The 17,436-nt window shown below is 43.5% G+C and overlaps 1 protein-coding gene across 3 annotated transcripts; it reads left to right on the forward strand.

Annotated features, from left to right (window-relative positions):
- The first annotated feature begins 716 nt into the window (after positions 1-716).
- Positions 717-14,322, forward strand: PARL (presenilin associated rhomboid like). Of its 3 annotated transcripts, none has more exons than XM_056358667.1 (10): positions 717-736; positions 1,542-1,737; positions 1,890-2,030; positions 4,574-4,622; positions 6,583-6,678; positions 8,096-8,245; positions 8,713-8,783; positions 10,114-10,215; positions 12,077-12,174; positions 13,993-14,322. In XM_056358667.1, exons 2-10 carry the CDS (start codon positions 1,546-1,548, stop codon positions 14,108-14,110), a joined length of 1,017 nt encoding a protein of 338 aa, XP_056214642.1. In that variant the 5' UTR covers positions 717-736; positions 1,542-1,545; the 3' UTR covers positions 14,111-14,322. The 3 variants fall into 3 exon arrangements, with proteins under 3 accessions (XP_056214642.1, XP_056214640.1, XP_056214641.1); XM_056358665.1 differs by lacking the exon at positions 717-736 and adding an exon at positions 1,256-1,406 and having other exon boundaries at positions 1,539-1,737; XM_056358666.1 differs by lacking the exon at positions 717-736 and adding an exon at positions 1,309-1,406.
- Positions 14,323-17,436: the final 3,114 nt, after the last annotated feature.

The following is a 17,436-nucleotide window of genomic DNA, read 5'->3' on the forward strand; positions in this document are numbered from 1 at the left end:
CACAACGAAGGACACAGTAATTTGGGTTGGAAGGGACCGCACCGATGCCAACCTGCCACTAAAGCACAGCTTCAGTCTTGGGCCAGGTTGCCCAAGCCTCGCCCAGTCGCAACAGAGCAGCAGTCGCAATACAGCACTGCCTCGGGGCTGGAGACAGCACAGCTGCCCTCCCACCCAGTGTGTTCCTCACACCCACGCACAGCTTTTCCTGCTGCAACATAGGGCTGCTGCCTCTCGTCCCCCCCACGCCTCTGTGATAAACCACTCTTTAGTCAGCAGCCTGACTGATAAACCACTCTTTAGTCAGCGGCCTGACTGATAAACCACTCTTTAGTCAGCGGCCTGACTTCGGCAGCCCTGCACTCTGGAGGCCCAGGCACAGCTGGCGCCTGTGCTGCTTGGCTGTCTCATCAAGTATCTCCACAGCACTGCAGATAACCGGACAGGGGCATGCAACTTCTTGAAATTTACAAACCACACTTTATTTTCAAAGCAAGCAGGCCTGTTTTCTTTCTCTGCTTAGTTATAGGGGTGCCTTGGTGTTTACAGCACCGGCTGGGCAGGGACTGCTCGGTGCCAGCACAACACCTCACCAGCCCTGCAGGCAGGAAGATGGCAGAGCAGCACAGCGCCCATGCCTAGGAGCCCCGGCTGGTGGCACAGGGAGCACGGCACACCTGGGGGCACCCAGCGCAGGCGAGCACGGCCAAGAAGCCCAAGGAGCTGCGGGGCGTGAGTGGGGCCATGCACAGCAGGCAATGGGCAGGCCGGGCAGAGGAGGCAGAGGAGCAGACACGGCGAGGCGCGGTGGGGTGAAGCGCAGCAACACGGCAGAGCAAGGCGAGGCTGAGGCTGCAGCCCCAGCTGCCTCCCTGCCTCCTGGGCCGCGGCAGGCTGAGCTCTGCATTAGGAGACAGGCTCTGTATATTCCAGAGGGCTTCTAGAAAAAGAATATATCAAGACCATGGAAACCCCCAATGGCATGGCGCCAAGGCTAGCCGCCGACGGAGCACGGCGGCAAAGAGCTGCCACGCTCATCATGGCGGCCACAGGGGCTCGCGGCGCCACGCCCGCTATGGCGGGGCAGTGCCGGGGTGACCCGCTCGACATGGCGGCCGGGCCAGGACGCGGGGCGGATCCGACCTGCTGCCGGCCGTGCCCCCCGTCCCGGCACGGCGCCGGGAGCCCCGCGGGCGCCCACCGTGCTGAGCGGCCTGGCGGCGCGGAGGAGCCCCGGGGCCGCCCCGGGGGGTGTGAGCGAGCGGCTGCCCCGGCCCCGGCGCTGGGCCCCCAAGGCAGCGCCCGCAAGATGGCGCCCGGCTGCCCCGGAAGGGCTTGGCGCGCGGGGAGGCGCCCAACATGGCGTGGCGGTGCTGGGCCCGCGCCTGCGGCCCGCGGCCGTACAGGTACGGCCGGGCCGGGGAGGGGGGAACGGCGGCGGGGGACCGGGGACCGGGGACCGGGGACCGGGGAGGGGGCGGCCGCGGGGGGCTGGCCGGGCGGCCACGGCGGTGCTGACGGTCCCCGTCTTTCCCCAGCAGGCTGATGGTGCTGCTGGAACCGCGGCAGGGCTTCCGCCGGGCACGGCCGCGGCCCGAGGAGCCCCCCGCCGCCAGCGCCGCCGAGGCGCGGCCCGGCCCGCCGCCCCCGCGCCGCAGCCTCTGCCCGCCGCCGCCGCCCCGCGCTGGCCGCCCCTCGCCGCGCCGCCTGCTCAGGCCGCTCCTCTTCGCCGTGGGGGTAAGTGGCTCGGGCCGGGGGCTGTGGGGCCGGCGGCGGGCCCTGGCTGTCAGCCGGGGCCGGGGAGCGAGGTGAGGCGGGGGCGAGCCCGGCTGCCTCGGCCGGGGCCGGGGGACGCCGCCTCGCGTTTGACTGTCCCCGCTGTGGCCCAGTTCACAGGCTCTGCCTTCGGATGCGCCGCCATCTGGCAGTACGAGTCGCTCAAGTCGCGGGTCCAGACCTATCTGGAGGAGGCGCGGGCGGACTGGCTGGACAAGATACGGCCGCAGAAGAGGGGCGACTTCAGGAAGCAGGTGGGGGGGCCCGGCCCGCCGGCACACGCGTGGGCCCCGCCGCGCCCCAGCACGGCCGCGGCCTGCTCCGGGGGGCACGCCTGGCCGCCGCCCCGGCAGCCTTTCGGCCTGCTCTGCACCTTGGAGAAATAACAGCTTCTCTGCAAATTGCAGCAGATGCGTCTCTTTATGAGAAAGACAGATAGAATTCGTTCTAGAAGACTGTAACTGGCAATATCTGCAATGGCTACACTGGGGAAAAATACCGTCTTCACCCTGAAATGTGGGGAAGATGGGTCAGTAGTAGCAGCTTGCATATCTAAACTTGGTACCTTTTGCTTTTTCACTATAAAAAACACCCAAACTATTCTTGCTGCATCTCAGCGTTCTCAAAATGACTGTGGGTTCCCAGATTGGACAGAGCTAGCTTAAATTCTGAACCTTAAGCATGAGATTTTTTTAATGCTCTGGCTCCTGAAAAGCAGTTGTATTTTCAGCCTTCACAAATACGAGGGTTTAGAGAGCTTTTTTGGTTTGAGAGCTGACATTTCATTGCAAGTACTTTGGGCAGTAAGAGCAATGCAAGTGCTGCAAGACTTATTACACATCTAGGTGACATTCCAAAAGTATCACTCGTTTAGTTTTTAATTAGGTGCACACAAAACTAACTAAACATGCATATTTGTTTTACCTTTGTTTCAAGGTTACTGTTGTGGCTTGTGGTAGACCAGGCATGATTACTCTTCCAGGTCTGCTTGTTGAAGGGAGGTGGGGCTGAATGTGGAGCTAGGGTAACACAGGGTCCTGCGTAGGACGCAGAGGAGGTTTTGCAATGTGTGTTGCATGCACTCTGGCACCACTTTTGACATGGGCATGTGTTGTGGGTTAGCCCTGGTGGGCAGCTAAGTGCCACACGGCTGCTCTCTCAGTTCCCCCACAAACCCTTAGTGGGATGGGGGAAGAGGAAAGGAACATTAAAAGCAAGAAAACTGGGGGTAAAGATAAAACAATAACCAAAAAATTGTTTGGTAAGTGGGAGGAGAGAGAACACAAAACAAGTGATGCAAAGGCAGTCACTCATAGTCTCCTGTGGGGGGGCCAATGCTTGGCCAGTTCATGAGCAAAAGATGACTAAACCTCCTAAAATCCCTTCTTTTTCCTTTTATTGATGAGCATGATAGTATATGGTGTGGAATATCTCTGGTTAGCTTGGGTCATCTGCCCAGTTATATCCCCTCCCAGTTTATTGCACACCCCTAGTCTATCACTGCAGGGGCAGAGTGAGAAATGGGAAAGATCTTTTGATACTGTGCAAACACTGTTCAGCAAAAGCTAGAACATTAGTGTGTTGCCGGTACTGTTTTAGTCAAAAACATAAACCACAGCACCATGTATGAGCTCCTATAAAGAAAACTAATTATACCCTAGCCAGGCCCAGTACAGCATGCTTTCTTGCTCATTGTTTATGAACCGCAGGTGAGATTATGATTGTAACTTAATATTTTAAATAATTTTGGTTTTATACTTTTGTTTTCCTTCAAAACCTGAAGGGAAAGATCTCATAATCAGCTATCAAAAAAGTAAAACAAAATTAACCTGTTGTTAATAGGCTTAAACTCCCGATCCCTGTCTTCAACTGGTTAAGTTCTATTTTAAAAGTTCAGGATCCCCCAATAGTTTCTGAGGGCATCTGCTTCCTGTACTGTAGAAAAATCATGTTTGTTTAGTGTTCATATACTGGAGAACTTTGTAGGAAATAACTGGTATTGGTATCCTGTGCCAGAGAATTAAACAAAAAAAAGCAATGAAGTTGTTACTTTGGTAACGAATAGTGAATTATTTGTTTCATACAGCATTATTTCCCCCTGCCTCCAACCTACAGATAATTTTTATGACATCGTCCCGATCAATATGGTTGGAAGGTCATTGAGCTATCAATGAAATATTTGTCCAAAATTATTCTGAAAGCTGAGGAAGAGAAAAGGGGGTGGAAGTTGTCTGTGGGCTGACTACACTCAAAATAAACTTTTTCAGGGGTTTTAAACTTGGAGGAGGGCTGGGTGAGCTGGACGCAAGAGGGAATGGATTCCACATCTTGTGAGCCACTTCTGCAAAAGTGACCCTGGCACAAAAGTGGAATCTCTCAAAGGTGGGTGGTGTAATGTTAGACAGCATTAGGGTGAGGCTTAGTCGAGGCAGGATTTATGCTAACTTTGGCTAATCTGCTAAAGTAAGCATTATGGGTTAGATCCTTACTTAGTACAAGCAGAGTTAAACCCATGGAATTGTGTAAAATAAATAAATAAATAAAATCCCATTCTTCTTGAAGAAACTCTTCATCTGTGTTGGGATATTTTATAAAAAGGAGGGTAGATACCTACTCTTGAGTAAGGAAATGCCAACTTGAAAGGCTAAACCAATCAGAAATAAAAAAGTTTAAAACCGATTTACTTAACAGATTCCAAACAAATGCTTTCTGTTCTTAAAAAGGTAGCGCTGTACCTGACTGTTTCTGAAACTGCAAATAACTGCAGTGGCATTGATGTACAACAATTCCGTTCCAGGTTAACAGCTGGTGGAATAACCTGACTGAGGGTCAGCGGACTGTGACAGGTTTGTGTTAGCTTACAAGTATTAGGCATTCACAGGAAGAGAAATATGGCAAACAGGTACAGTATGTTAAAACAGATGGCTTTCATATCACGTTTAGGTTGTTAGGCCCAAAGCATGTATAAGTTTATACCTGCACCACACTATTTCTGCTACACTTCCTTGCACAAACTTTTTTGTATGCATTAAAGAAATTCCTATGCATCTGTACGAGAAAGGGTGAGGGATTAACTAGAATCCTCTCCCAGCGACTTTTTCTCAGGAACTGTGAAAACCAGCAAAAACTTTCAGAAGGAACAGTCATTTATATTCCACTGGTATGTGGAAGTAAAATTCCCTAATAGTTGCATCTTGTCTGCCGGATGATGTATGTAAAACAGCAAAAAAAAAAAAGCTTGTGAGCTTTCCTTTCATTATGATATAGTTTTGATTGGTTAGCTTAACGTCACTTGAAGTCCCCAAGATAAATGTAATGTGTGGAGAGAATCTGATAAGAATTTGATTCAAATCCAAATGACGTAGCTGAGCCATACCCGCTGTTACGTATTCTATGTTAAGTATTTATTGAATCTATATTAGTAGGTGGTTAGCATCAGGTTACTTAAATGTTATTTCCATGTCATTTACTTTTCTACAGAAGCATTTTAGAAAAAAAATTGCAGGCAGTATACTCTTTGATGAGTTGACTCCCAGTCTGAGAATAGATTGCATAAGTGCTAAATGTTTTGGGCAAAAATAATCTCAGACCACTCAATTTACAAGTGCTGTCATGAATTTTTGTATAATGCTTTGAATTGCTCTTCGACATGCAAACCAGGTCACGAAGCAGATACAAATATGGCATTTGGGGCAGGGGTCGTGAAGTTTGATTATGCGCTCTCTAGAGTGTCCCTCAACATCTAGTTGATCTAACAAGCAATACAAACTCTGGCTGGTAGACCCTGAGCTGTTCAGCTACTCGCCCTTGATTGCTATAACACAGTTGGGCTTATTGCACTGCAATAGTTGACAGTTTTGTAATGTTTTGGTTTAGCATGCAGGGAAAACATTTCCTCTAATAAAAGAGCATGGTGAAACAGGATGGAGCATCAAAAGACAAGATAATTGAAATGTTGATTCTAGGATTTATATATCGTAGCTTTCCACAGTTCTTACATTTTGTTGCAAACTTAATTATGTGACATTTACCACTATGTAAGGGATCACAATTATTTTCCTTTTTAATGTTTCTAGTTGTTATAAAACATTTTAAATACCTGAATGCTTGGATAGAAATAGAGAAGGCGCTTTAAACAGGAAATGATGAATTGCATCATTATGTTTCTAATAATTTATATTTTTATTTAAAATAAAGTAAGATTGCAGTAAACATCTGTGAAGTAAAAAGCTGCATGTTTGCTGTCTCCCAAAGGTGACTATGGCATAACAAAGCCAACTCATTTTTTTATGTTTGATCTATAAATGTTACCTTTACAATTCCCTCAAAACCAAAACTCCCAGAAAAATGGACAGGATGTGTACTGTGTGTTTGTATGGTTCCCTGTGCCTGCTCCCCTCCATGCGCAGCTAAATGCAACCGTGCAGCAGATTGGTGGCATTTGGGAATAAACAGCTAGAGAGGGAAGAAATGGGACCTCCTAAGCTGGCTGCTGTTTCATTGGTTCTACAGTGAAACAAAAGTTTGAGACGATCCTTTGAATGTCTTCAGATTTTCTGGACTGTTGCATTCATTGCACTTAAACCAGTAACAATTAGATGTCATATTTCGGAAGGACTTCCACTGTATAAATCTAGCTTCCGGTATTTTTCTTTGCTTTTTCTAAACTCTACTGCTTTTAATGGAATAGTGAAGAAAGAGGATGATTCTTGTAAGCTTACTTTTGAATGCTTGTTTACAGTAAGCATTATGGTGTGTTATATTAATAATTTGCTTTTATACTTTTTTTTCCTCCCCTCTTGATAGGTATTATAGCTGCAAATGTCTTTGTGTTCTGTTTATGGAGGCTGCCTGGCATGCGACGGATTATGTTTACATATTTCACTTCAGATCCATCCTCCAGTAAGTGAACAGTCATGTGGGTAACTTTTCTACGTTGGGATGTGATTGAACTAATGATAATTAGGAATTGATGTAATTGATCATACTGCAGAAACTTCAGATGATGCATGGCTTGTAGCTCCCATCACCCACGAGCAATCTCAATCCTACCCAAACACATCATTCTGTCTAGACAGTAACTGGTTTGAGGGGAGAAAAAAAAAGTTAGAGGATTGTGGGGTTTTTAAAACAAACAAAACTGGTGCTTTTCTAAATATTGTAATGTCAAAACTATTGCCTGCTTGTTGGCCTTTTACTGCATTCAGTAGGATGCAGCTCCTGCCTTTGTGAAGGTGAAGAGGCACTTCTCCCAGTGATAACAACCCCTGCTGCTTTCCTGGACAGAATGCGAATCGTGCCATGCTTTGGGAAGGAGGAAAATAAATTGTACTGTGTAATGCTGTTCAAAAATTACACTCAAATGTGATTTTATTCCCCGCCCCCCCATCCCCGGCAGTGTTCTGTGGGATGCTGGTAGAACAGTCATCAGTCACATGCATGTGTGCTTTTGTCAATAGACAAACATTAGTCTGTGTGTTATGTACGGAGTCCTTGTTTCAAAGCTGTGCTTTGAGTCACATTAAAAAAGAAAAAAACCACACATGCAAACTTGGCTTTCACTGTGGAATGTTTTGAAGAGGTTAACTTAGGAAAGCAGGTTGCTGGTATTTAATGGCATTAGTTTTCATTTCTACAGTAAAGAATTAAAAGGACAAACATGCATTAGGAGAGTACTTTATGCTGTCCTCTTAGTTTCTGCCAAAAAAGTGGAAACCCAAGCAATTCTCCACATGCACTCCAAAGCTAAGGACAGCTGTTACACAGATCTGAGCATCAGTCACCCGAAAAACTATTTTAAATAATATTGACCTTCAAACCTTTTAATTGGCTTTTTTGCATTTTCAAGGCCGCTGTTTCAGTGAGGAGAGCTAGTAGCTTTCTGAAAAGAAGACTAGTTTATCTTTATGAGTCCATCTCTGTAGCAACATAATTTTATATAGATGCTCGGATAATACATTAAAAATCTTTCACCGTATACATACATAAATAAAATCTCTTTTTTTCCTTTCCAAAGCACAGGAGTTTTGTCATAAGATAAATGTTTTATATGAAACATTCCCCAGTAGGTAATTAAGGCTTTCTAAAGTAGCTGTACAGCTTGCATACCTGTAGGGCATGTGTTCTACCTTTCAAAAAGTATTGTGTAGAATTTGAAGTTTGTTACATTTCTGGGCTTATTACTTAGCTTGTATTTAAGAATTCTAAACATAATTAGCCTCTATTATCTTGATAAATTTCTATTCTGCATTGCATGCAAGTTGAAGCCAATTGGAACACTGACTTTTTTTGCTTCAGTAATTGTTTTTGTCTTTTGTAGGAGCCCTCTGTTCTCCCATGCTGCTCTCTACATTTAGTCACTTCTCTCTATTCCACATGGCAGCAAATATGTATGTTTTATGGAGTTTTTCCAGCAGCATTGTCTCTCTTCTGGGATGTGAGCAGTTCATTGCAGTATATCTTTCTGCTGGTAATGTTAAAATAGTACTTATATATCTTTACAACACTTTAAAAAGTATAAATATGTATTCATGCAAGTAAAGTGTGTACATGGTTAATAGATGTATGATGGCAGGTGGCCATTGCTCAGTCCCACTTACTGCTCTATACTAACTGCAGTACTTACTTGCTGTCATACAGAATTTTGATGGGTTTAAGACACTGGGCTTCAAAATATATGACAATACAAATATTTGGTTTTAATTCATGCGTAGCTACCAAAATAAAATAGCTCTTAATATAGACTCATGGGAGTTTTGTGGGAAAAGATGACAGTTGATTCAAGTTAAAACAAACAAAAATACCCCAAAACAACAACAAAAACCCCACAGCACCTACACTAGCTTCTTTAGGAAGATGTTCAGGTAACACTGTTGCACTTTCTGATGCTTGTCTGCATTGCTGACATTGTTTTCAGTAGTCTTTTTTACTTCCTAGGGGTTATCTCCACTTTTGTCAGTTATGTCGCTAAAATGGCCACTGGAAGGTTTGAACCATCCCTTGGAGCTGTAAGTATCTCAGAATATGGGAGACCTTCTAATGATCTCTGAAGCTATTTTCGCTGCCTGTTGTATTCTTTAACCTGCTTAAAAGCCAAGAATATATTTGGGATAATGGAAACTGGGAAAGTTTACCAAACCCAAGTAACCAGGCTGTGATTCCTATGCAAGAACTTGCCTATTCTTCAATTATGTTGACTGTGTTGCAGCAGCAGCCCAGAACTAATGCCACTTAATGCTAATGGCTTGTAAATGAGTCCTTAACAGCAGGAGCTCCTGTCACTGAGCAGATATTTCAGTTCTATAACTTATTTCATAAATGTTGTTTTGTAATTGTGTATCAGTCTGCTTTAATTGAAAATAGAATATTTTAGAGTGAATGTAATCAGACAATCAAAATCAGCATGTGATACTAGTGGAAGCTGTAGGGCATGCTGTGCAGAACGGGCTGCACTCCTGCCAAAAGTCTCACAGTATAAAAGAGACAAGGCAGGCTGAGGAGGTGGTGGTGTCTGTTCTTTACAAGTACTTTTAGTAGTAGAACATTTTAAAACACTTAACTTGCTATACATTTGAGGTGAGCCTAGCCATTTACCAAGTTCTAAAGGCTTCTTAACTTTACTGAATAATGTTGATAAAAGCCAAAAGTCAGATTCTTATTTTTCAATTGCAATGAAAAAATCCACTGAGCTGTCCCAAAGTTAGCATTTTCGGTAGTGCTTTCTATGGATTGTCCCTTTATCTTGTGAATTAACTATACCTGGAGCAAGTTACTTCCCATTCGTCTTACTGATCTGAAGTTACTGAAATTGCCACACATAACATTAGTTGACTGTATTTGCAGCCTTTCCATTGAGATGTTTCCTGGATACAAAAGCCCATGGTCAGTTCAGTACAGACCAGGGAATTGCTTGTTTCATTGACAAAAGATTTTTGTCCTTGTCCATCTGTTATTTTCCTTGTTTTGGTACAAGCTTCAGAATGATTCCCTTCATCTGAAATGTCTGTGTTTGATTAATACGATTTCTAGGGTTTCTGGGGAAAAAGCATATTAACATAAACTGTTACCATAAAAATCAGGGAGGTTATTTCTTACGTAAGAGCATCTGAGGGCTATTTTTTTCCACAGTATTTATGATTTCAGATATTTAAATTAAATAAGGGTGTCTTGTTCTATTTTTGTTCTGAACTTTGCTGTGGTGCTTTTTACTTTGAGGTTTACCACAGGGACGCGTTTGAAAATAAAAGAAAAAAAGGAAAACATGTTCACATGCAGAAAAATAAATTTTCCTTTATGTAACGTCTCGGCTTACTTTTGTCTGTTTTAATGTGTTTACAGTCAGGAGCTATAATGACTGTCCTTGCAGCCGTATGTGCAAAGATGCCAGAAGCAAAACTAGCCATCATATTTCTTCCAATGTTCACATTTACAGCAGGAAATGTAAGTGCCTTTGAACTTCAAAGAAATCCTACTCTTTAAACATTTTTCCCGTACCTCTCCAGTATCTGAGCGTGTGTCCTCTTTGTTTGTGTTTCCAAGCTGTTAATTTTATTTTGAACGAGAATACAGGTCATGGAAGTCCTGGAGACTGGTTCTGAATTGTTGCAGACTAGCACAGTCATGACACAAGTGTGTAGTGATTTTTAGATTTATCCCAAATTCCATCCTCCATGGATATGTTTCAAATCTGATACTAAGAGGTGAAGGAGGTTGGGAGGGACTTGGATGCACCTGTCTGAGGAGATGGGCACACACATATACTGTTCTTTCTGTGACAGGTGATATTTTTTTATAGGAGCGCTCGTTAACAGGCTAATCTAATACTGATACAGTCTTTCTGAAGAAAAATTTATCACAATGAGAAACACAGAATTTCACTTCTCAAGGGAAATAACATTTCAGCCCTGGAGGACTACCTGCTGCCTCATTTGGATTCATACCATCTTTTGATACTTCCAACACTGCTGGGATTAGAAATAAACTACTGAGTCTTTTCTTCATATGTAGTACCAGGACTCCTTCTTTGTTTCATTAAGTTCTTTTAAGCACATCCAGTGCCCCATTTAAGAAAAGCATCTCATGTATGTCTTGGCTTTAATCATCTTAATCATCTTTGGTCTACTAAAGTTGTTTTACTGTTTTAATTTAAGCGGTTAAGCTTTGTCATTTGAAGATCATGAGATTTAATATTTTTTTTTTGTAATTGAAGCTTACAGATTTGAGAAAGCATTCTTAGATGTAGCTTCTGCTTGAGTGGACCTGTTTTTTTGCATGCTACCCTTTAACTGGATCTTTCCTAAAAAAGATTGCCTGGGTAGAAATATTGTCAGAGCCACAGAGAACATTGTCATGAGGAAGTACTCCTTGCAGCAGTAAAACAAGAGCAGCATTGGCTATTGTAATATAAATGTTGGAATGATTTTAGCCCTACTATATAATTGTATTTCTAAGCTTTATGTACTCCTTTAGCCTACCTTACGTACACTGTAATCAGCTTTTAAAATAAACAAGCCAATGTGGCACAATGCAGCTGCTATTCTAACACATACGCTTAAGGAAAGAAATCCTAAAAGTAACATTTCATCCTAACATTAAATCTGTTGGTCTTTTTGGAATGAGGTGTTCGGTGAAATTTTGCATAATTACAGTTATGGTGGTTTGTGTCTCCTGAGGATGTGTGCTGTGGCTCACGCTGTTTCCAGTCATGGAGTTGTTCACCATCATCCTGATTTTCTACCTGCCAATGGATATGTCATTTAGGAGAGCGTAATGATGAATTTTTATCAGATAAGGTGACAGGGATACTGCCCCACATGTTCCATCCACTAAAGGGTTGTGTTGGGGAGGACACATGCACATAAATCTAAGCTATGTCAGAATTAGTGAATGAGAATGTTGCAGTTACATCTTTTGTGGTGTCTTTTATTGCATGTACTCTTTCAAGTAACTTCCGTTTTTCTTTTTTCTGACCTGAGTTTGGAATGTATGTGTAGCTTTAGAAATGAAGATTGGAAGAGACTTGAGTATTTGAAAAGGGTACATTCCTACCCCACAATATTCTGTAGCTGCTCGTGTCTGTGTTTTGACAGCACAGTACAGCTAAGCACCGAGTCTGTTGTTTTAAAACAGCTTGGTTTTGTTTAGTTGTTTGGTTTTTTTACAGTGATTGCTTTCCCATAAAATTTATGTGATCCTTTACGATCCCAGATTTTTACTTTCTGCCTGAATAGGAAATGCTGTTATCAGTGACCATTACATGCTGTGACTGATGCTCTCCATTCCATATTCTGTTCCTTTCCAGGCTTTAAAAGCCATAATTGCGTTTGACACTGCAGGGCTTGCTCTAGGCTGGAGACTTTTTGACCATGCTGCACATCTCGGGGGAGCTCTCTTTGGAATGTAAGTCTGTATTTACTAACTTCTGTTTGTTTCATGTTTAAATTCATCCTGTGATTTTTTTCCTCTTCCTTTTATCTCCGAAGTATGGGGTTTTTATGGAAAGTTATCTGAAGTAGCACTGAAGACAACTCAGTCTTTTCCTTGTAGTGCTATAAAATTGTGCGGGAAAACTTAACAGATGCTTAGAACTGAAAGAAATTGAGCTGAACTGCCTTAGAATGATAGATTAGATGTCAGGTTGTTCTGTCACCATAACCCGGGCTGGCTGTCTCTGTCCTGCTCCCCCCAGCACATTGAAGAGAGCTACAAGGCAGGAAAGATTCTCACAAAACACAGCATGGACAAATTAAAATAACTTTAGAATTAAACTGCTGAGAAAATTTCTTTGTCTCAGTGTTCTCCCCCTAATTGCCAATTTAGAGCGCGCTGCAGAGTTAGTATAAACTCAGGCCAAATTCCTTCGAGCAGCATCTACTGCTGTTTCTCAGTGCTGCTGTGTTGTCTTTGTGTGGAACCTTCTTAATTGGGAAGAAGTACTAGAAATCAGGTTGCAGGAAACAGTTCTGCATTGTTCCATGTTTGAACTACATTACCCAATGAGGTTTTCCCCTCCTATCTGATTGCAGTGTTGTTTTAATTTGTGCGCTTATTGCTAAGAGTATTTTTAAATGGTTTATGTAGGCATTTTAAAAGCTTACCTGAGATTTAACTAGGCCAGACAAAGTGCAGGTGGAAGACTCCTATTTTGGTCTATGAACGTATTTGCTATTTCTTAGCTTCGCTGTCGGTAAGTTCTCTGCTGCAGTGTCTCCTTTTCCCCCCTTCTCTGGCATCATAGATGCATTTGACGTAGTCTTGCTGATTCATAACTGCTTTCTGCCATGGTGTATCTGTATCAGCTTGCTCATTATAATGCACATAATAGGATAGCAGTTGCAGTAAAAATTTTCTTGACTTGGCAAGTGTCTTGCCTTCCTCACCTACATAGGTTCTACCTGTATGTTCTACTCTGATCATTTTGGTCACTTCATCCTAAAACAGGGCCCCTAATTAGGGCATATGGCCAATGAATGGCCAAAGTATTCTCTGTACATTGCCTCACAGACAATTGCCTGCTTCAGAAAGCAGCTATATGATTTAAAGGAATCGCCAGTTTACCTAGCGCTGGCTGATATGGCTCATGTAAAAGTGTTTTTGTTGTTCAGGATGGGGGTGTGATGTTAGGTTTGTGGGAGAGCCTTCAACCTGTTTCCATGCAGTTGCTTCCCTTCTCACCTCTTCTCTCCGCCATAACCTCCCTTGCTTAATCACTTATTTTAATATTCATATATCAGCATTTATAGTTCTCTGTGAGTGTAAATTAAGCTAGAACACTTTGCTAGATTAAATCTTCATTTAGATGGTTACAGAAGAAAAGGCACTTTGAATGGAATGTGGCTGTTCATTATGGGACAGTTGTATTTACATATGAGAAAAATACTTGGTGTTATTGGTAAAGATTACCATAAGCAACAGTAGTGTTTTTAACAGTCTTCTAAATGGAAATAGAAGTAGAAATGAAAGCATGAAAGTAAAGGCATGAAAACCATTCATTCTCAGTACTGAGTCAAGCAAGAACACAAAGAGGTTAACGATTAGGAGTCGAGAGAACAAGTGGCTTGCCTGTCATTGCTGCTTTCCAAAAATGTTGTTCTTACTGCCTCAGTTTTTCTTGTCTCCTATACTAAGCATTTGTGTCATTTGCATTTAGTGATCCGTCTTTTCCTTAGATACAGAGGAAAGTTGGAGTTAAGTTTTAACTCATTTTTTCTTTCTCAGATGGTACGTAACTTATGGCCATGAGCTCATATGGAAGAACAGAGAACCACTGGTGAAGGCTTGGCATGAAATGAGGACAAAGAATGCAGGAAAGGGAGGAGGTGGAAGATCTAACTGATTCTGATCCTAGGGATTCCTGGTGCCCGAGTGGTGTATTACTTGAAGACCTGTCCTCAGATTGGTGTTGAAGGTTTTTTTGCTACTCCACGTTAAGCCTCTAAGGAGCTGAAGTTTCTGTTGTAAACTACAGTTACAAAAATGCGTATCAATAGAAAATGAACTCTTGACAAAGGTGGAACAATAAAGGTTTTTATCCTATTGCTTTCTGAAGTAACAGTCTGCATTACCTTTCTTAAAGGAGAATGAAAAAAAAAGCTTTCCAATGAAGTGACCAAAAGCTCTGTCCAAAAAGCTTCAAAACAGGGTACATCTGGTTAATACTTAGGAAGATCGACATTTTTAAAACTGAGGAAGTTAATGGATCCCACATCCTCCTAATGTCAGCCAAACAACACTAGGTGCTTTTGTAGAAGGCATGCTTCAGACAGACTGGCCTGAACGTAAGGCTTAATGTGAAGTTCAGTGGTCTTTATTGTTGAAAAGATTGGATAAGCCAATGGTCTCTTTTGGTCTTCATCCTGAAATACGTGAAGCAGTACTGGATTGTTTGCCAAAGCTTACGTACTGGTTAATGGGCCAGCTTTATTCATCAGCTGGGGCTTAGTCAACCTATTGTTTTTCATTTCTATCTGCTTCCAAGATGCTGTCACATCTTGTTAGAATTTATGACAGTGATACCTTTTTCATAATCACATGCAGCGGAAGAATGATTTACAATGTGGTTTTGGATATTTTACTATGAGTTACATTTCTTTCTATTTTCTTACACTGCAGAATTTTTTTCTTATTTTAAGCTTTGCTGTATTGCTAGTCTCCTTTAAGGTTTTTCTAAGAATTTTAAAATAGTAACATTTGGTTCAGAATGTGCCTGTTCTAGAAAAATAAGCAGCTTCAGCAAAAATAGACGAGGTGCCTGAGCTCAGCAACACTATAACCAGGAGTAATTACTAAAGTAAACCCAAAGTGTTCCTATTACACAAATATTAGCAAAAAATTGGACTTCGGTTGTGCTGCTATTCCACGCCTGTCCTGCAAGGATGACTACCAGACCCCTTGCAAATGGCTGAGGAATCTGCCCAGATAGGAGCTGGTGGGTTCAACCCCTTAACTCTTCCCTGTAGGCTCAATTAGTCATTCTAGATGGACTGACTTGCCAAAGAACATTTTGCATTTGCAAGAAGCAGCTTGTGCGTTTTTTACTTTACAACAGTGCCTTGCAGAAAATAACATCTCCTGGAAGGATAAAGAAGACCTAATACTAAATGGCACCAGTTGTAATAAATGATGGCATACAAAAGTGCTGTAAGCTCCCTTACTGCCACAGGCCGGTGCTCAAGTCTAAATCTTTTTCTCCCTTGGAAAATGAGGAACTTGAGGATTTGTTCCTTTAAGCGCCTGTCAACTTAAACGCTTAAAAAATGAAGGAGTTGGGAGTATCTAATATTCCTTTGCTCAGCTCCAGAAGCTTTCTGGCTTTCAGTTCCTAATCCATCACTTCTTTCCTACTTCTTTCCCTGGTACTCAGGACAAGCATGCCGGTTTTTGGGGCTTCAGCCACAGTGCAGCCCTGCCTGCCGCAGAGGGCAGCCGAATGCGCAGCGAGGCTCCCGTGCCGCTGCCAGCAGCCACCGCCTGCCGCGGAGGCAGGGAGAAGCCAGCAGCATCAGAAGATGGCCACTGAACAGCCTTGTCAGAAGGGAGTATTTCATACCAAAGAAGCTCAACAGCCATAGCTCACAGGATTTCGCATGTAGGTGTTCTACCCGTTTGATGCTTATCTGTTGTCTTTGTCCGCTTCCTTTTATTTTTGCCCTCCCGCCCTTCTCTTCCTTGCATTATGTCTTGTCCACTCAAGAACTTGCCTCTCTCTTCAACAATTCTCTGGTTTCCAAGGGCTTTTTAGAGATCCTGGCTGAAAGCAGCAGGGAGCAGGGAGTAATACTGCCCGAAATGAAATTCTGAAGCATATAAACCCTGAAGGACATTGTATTTTGCGGGTCTAGAAAAATAAGCCGAGGTTCCAGTTAAGTCCTTCACCATAATAGCCAGTGCCTACCTCCAGGCGTGAGAGTCATGCCCCTGTGTCACTCGCAGAGGCCAGAGTGCCACTCAGAGACCGGAGTGCCACTCGCGGGCTGTCAGACCCACTGAGGCAGTGTGGTATTACCTTCCCCAAGCTGACAAGTGGGCACCGTGGCATTTTCAGGCTGACGGTTCAGAGGCAATACCTGCACTTCCACTGGATTCTTGGCATTGTGGGGGCTCACAGCTCCTGAAAAAACAGCCTGGAACTGCCAGAGAGGCTTGGAGGTCACCGTCTTTTCAGTCAGTGGCTGTGGTTTGAGGTTCTTGTACCTAAGCTTCACCTGAACCAACAGCCTTCACCCTTCTAAAGGCTCAATACCTGATTCTTCCTCACTTACAGAAGCCCTAAAGGTATTAACTATCTGTTAAAGTGGCCAAGCAGTGGGTTTCATGTCATTTTGCACCTGAGCTTTTGTGTTGCATTGTCTGCCAAAGGGAAACACTATCTTCTCCGGTCCAAAATGACTCTCAATACTCAAGTCAGTCAGACGAGGAATGGCCTGGAGTTATGACAGCTCACGCGTAAGATACCTTTCTGGCAAGCAAGTGTCCTTCTTGCAAAATCTGTCATCAGTATATGCCCGTATCTCAGTATTTAGTCACCCCTTCGAATGGCAAAGAAATGAAAAGAATGAACAGAAACCGCCAAACCCAGGGGAAAAAATAAAACAACCAAAAGAAAACAGCTACCTAAAGCAAAACTAACCACATGGGACGACTTACCCCCCCCCCCCCCCCCCCCTTCTCAAAGAGCTTATTAATCTGAATAAAAATACAATGTGGTAATTATGGGGACACCTGGCAGAGACAGCAGCTAGTGTTTGTGTAGGAAAATAGCAGTAGGTATCAAGTCGTGGTTAATCACGGAGGGACAGAACCCTTCAGCTTCTTTTCAGTGGCTTTAAGAAAGTCTGCTGTGGCCTTGCCATGTGTAAAGAATATTTTGTTCCAGTGCTGTTACGTGCTCTATTGACATTTCAGTTTAGCCTTAGAGCAAACTGCCCGTTGGAGCTTTCAGCCGCATCCCTGGCAGCAACAGCTGTTTTGCTTTCCGATTTGGTGGCTTTCCTTCGTCTTACAGTTGCAGTACCACCCCCCACCCCACCCCCCAAGCTTTTAATCATGATAAATCTCTTCTAAATGCAGACAACTTTTTAATCTCATCCAGCTTCTTCTGGTTTCCCTGTCTGAGACAGCCTTTGTGCCAATTTCATCCTACGAGCTATGATGAGCAGCTGC

This window comes from Falco biarmicus, chromosome 13 (assembly GCF_023638135.1).
Source record: "Falco biarmicus isolate bFalBia1 chromosome 13, bFalBia1.pri, whole genome shotgun sequence".
Classification (NCBI taxonomy): Eukaryota; Metazoa; Chordata; class Aves; order Falconiformes; family Falconidae; genus Falco; species Falco biarmicus.

Coding starts and splice junctions, on each gene's coding strand:
- PARL (XM_056358665.1), top strand. CDS start 1,360: ATGGCGTGGCGGTGCTGGGCCCGCGCCTGCGGCCCGCGGCCGTACAG. Junction 8,246..8,712: donor TGCAGTATATCTTTCTGCTG/GTAATGTTAAAA, acceptor TTTACTTCCTAG/GGGTTATCTCCACTTTTGTC. Junction 10,216..12,076: donor TCACATTTACAGCAGGAAAT/GTAAGTGCCTTT, acceptor GTTCCTTTCCAG/GCTTTAAAAGCCATAATTGC.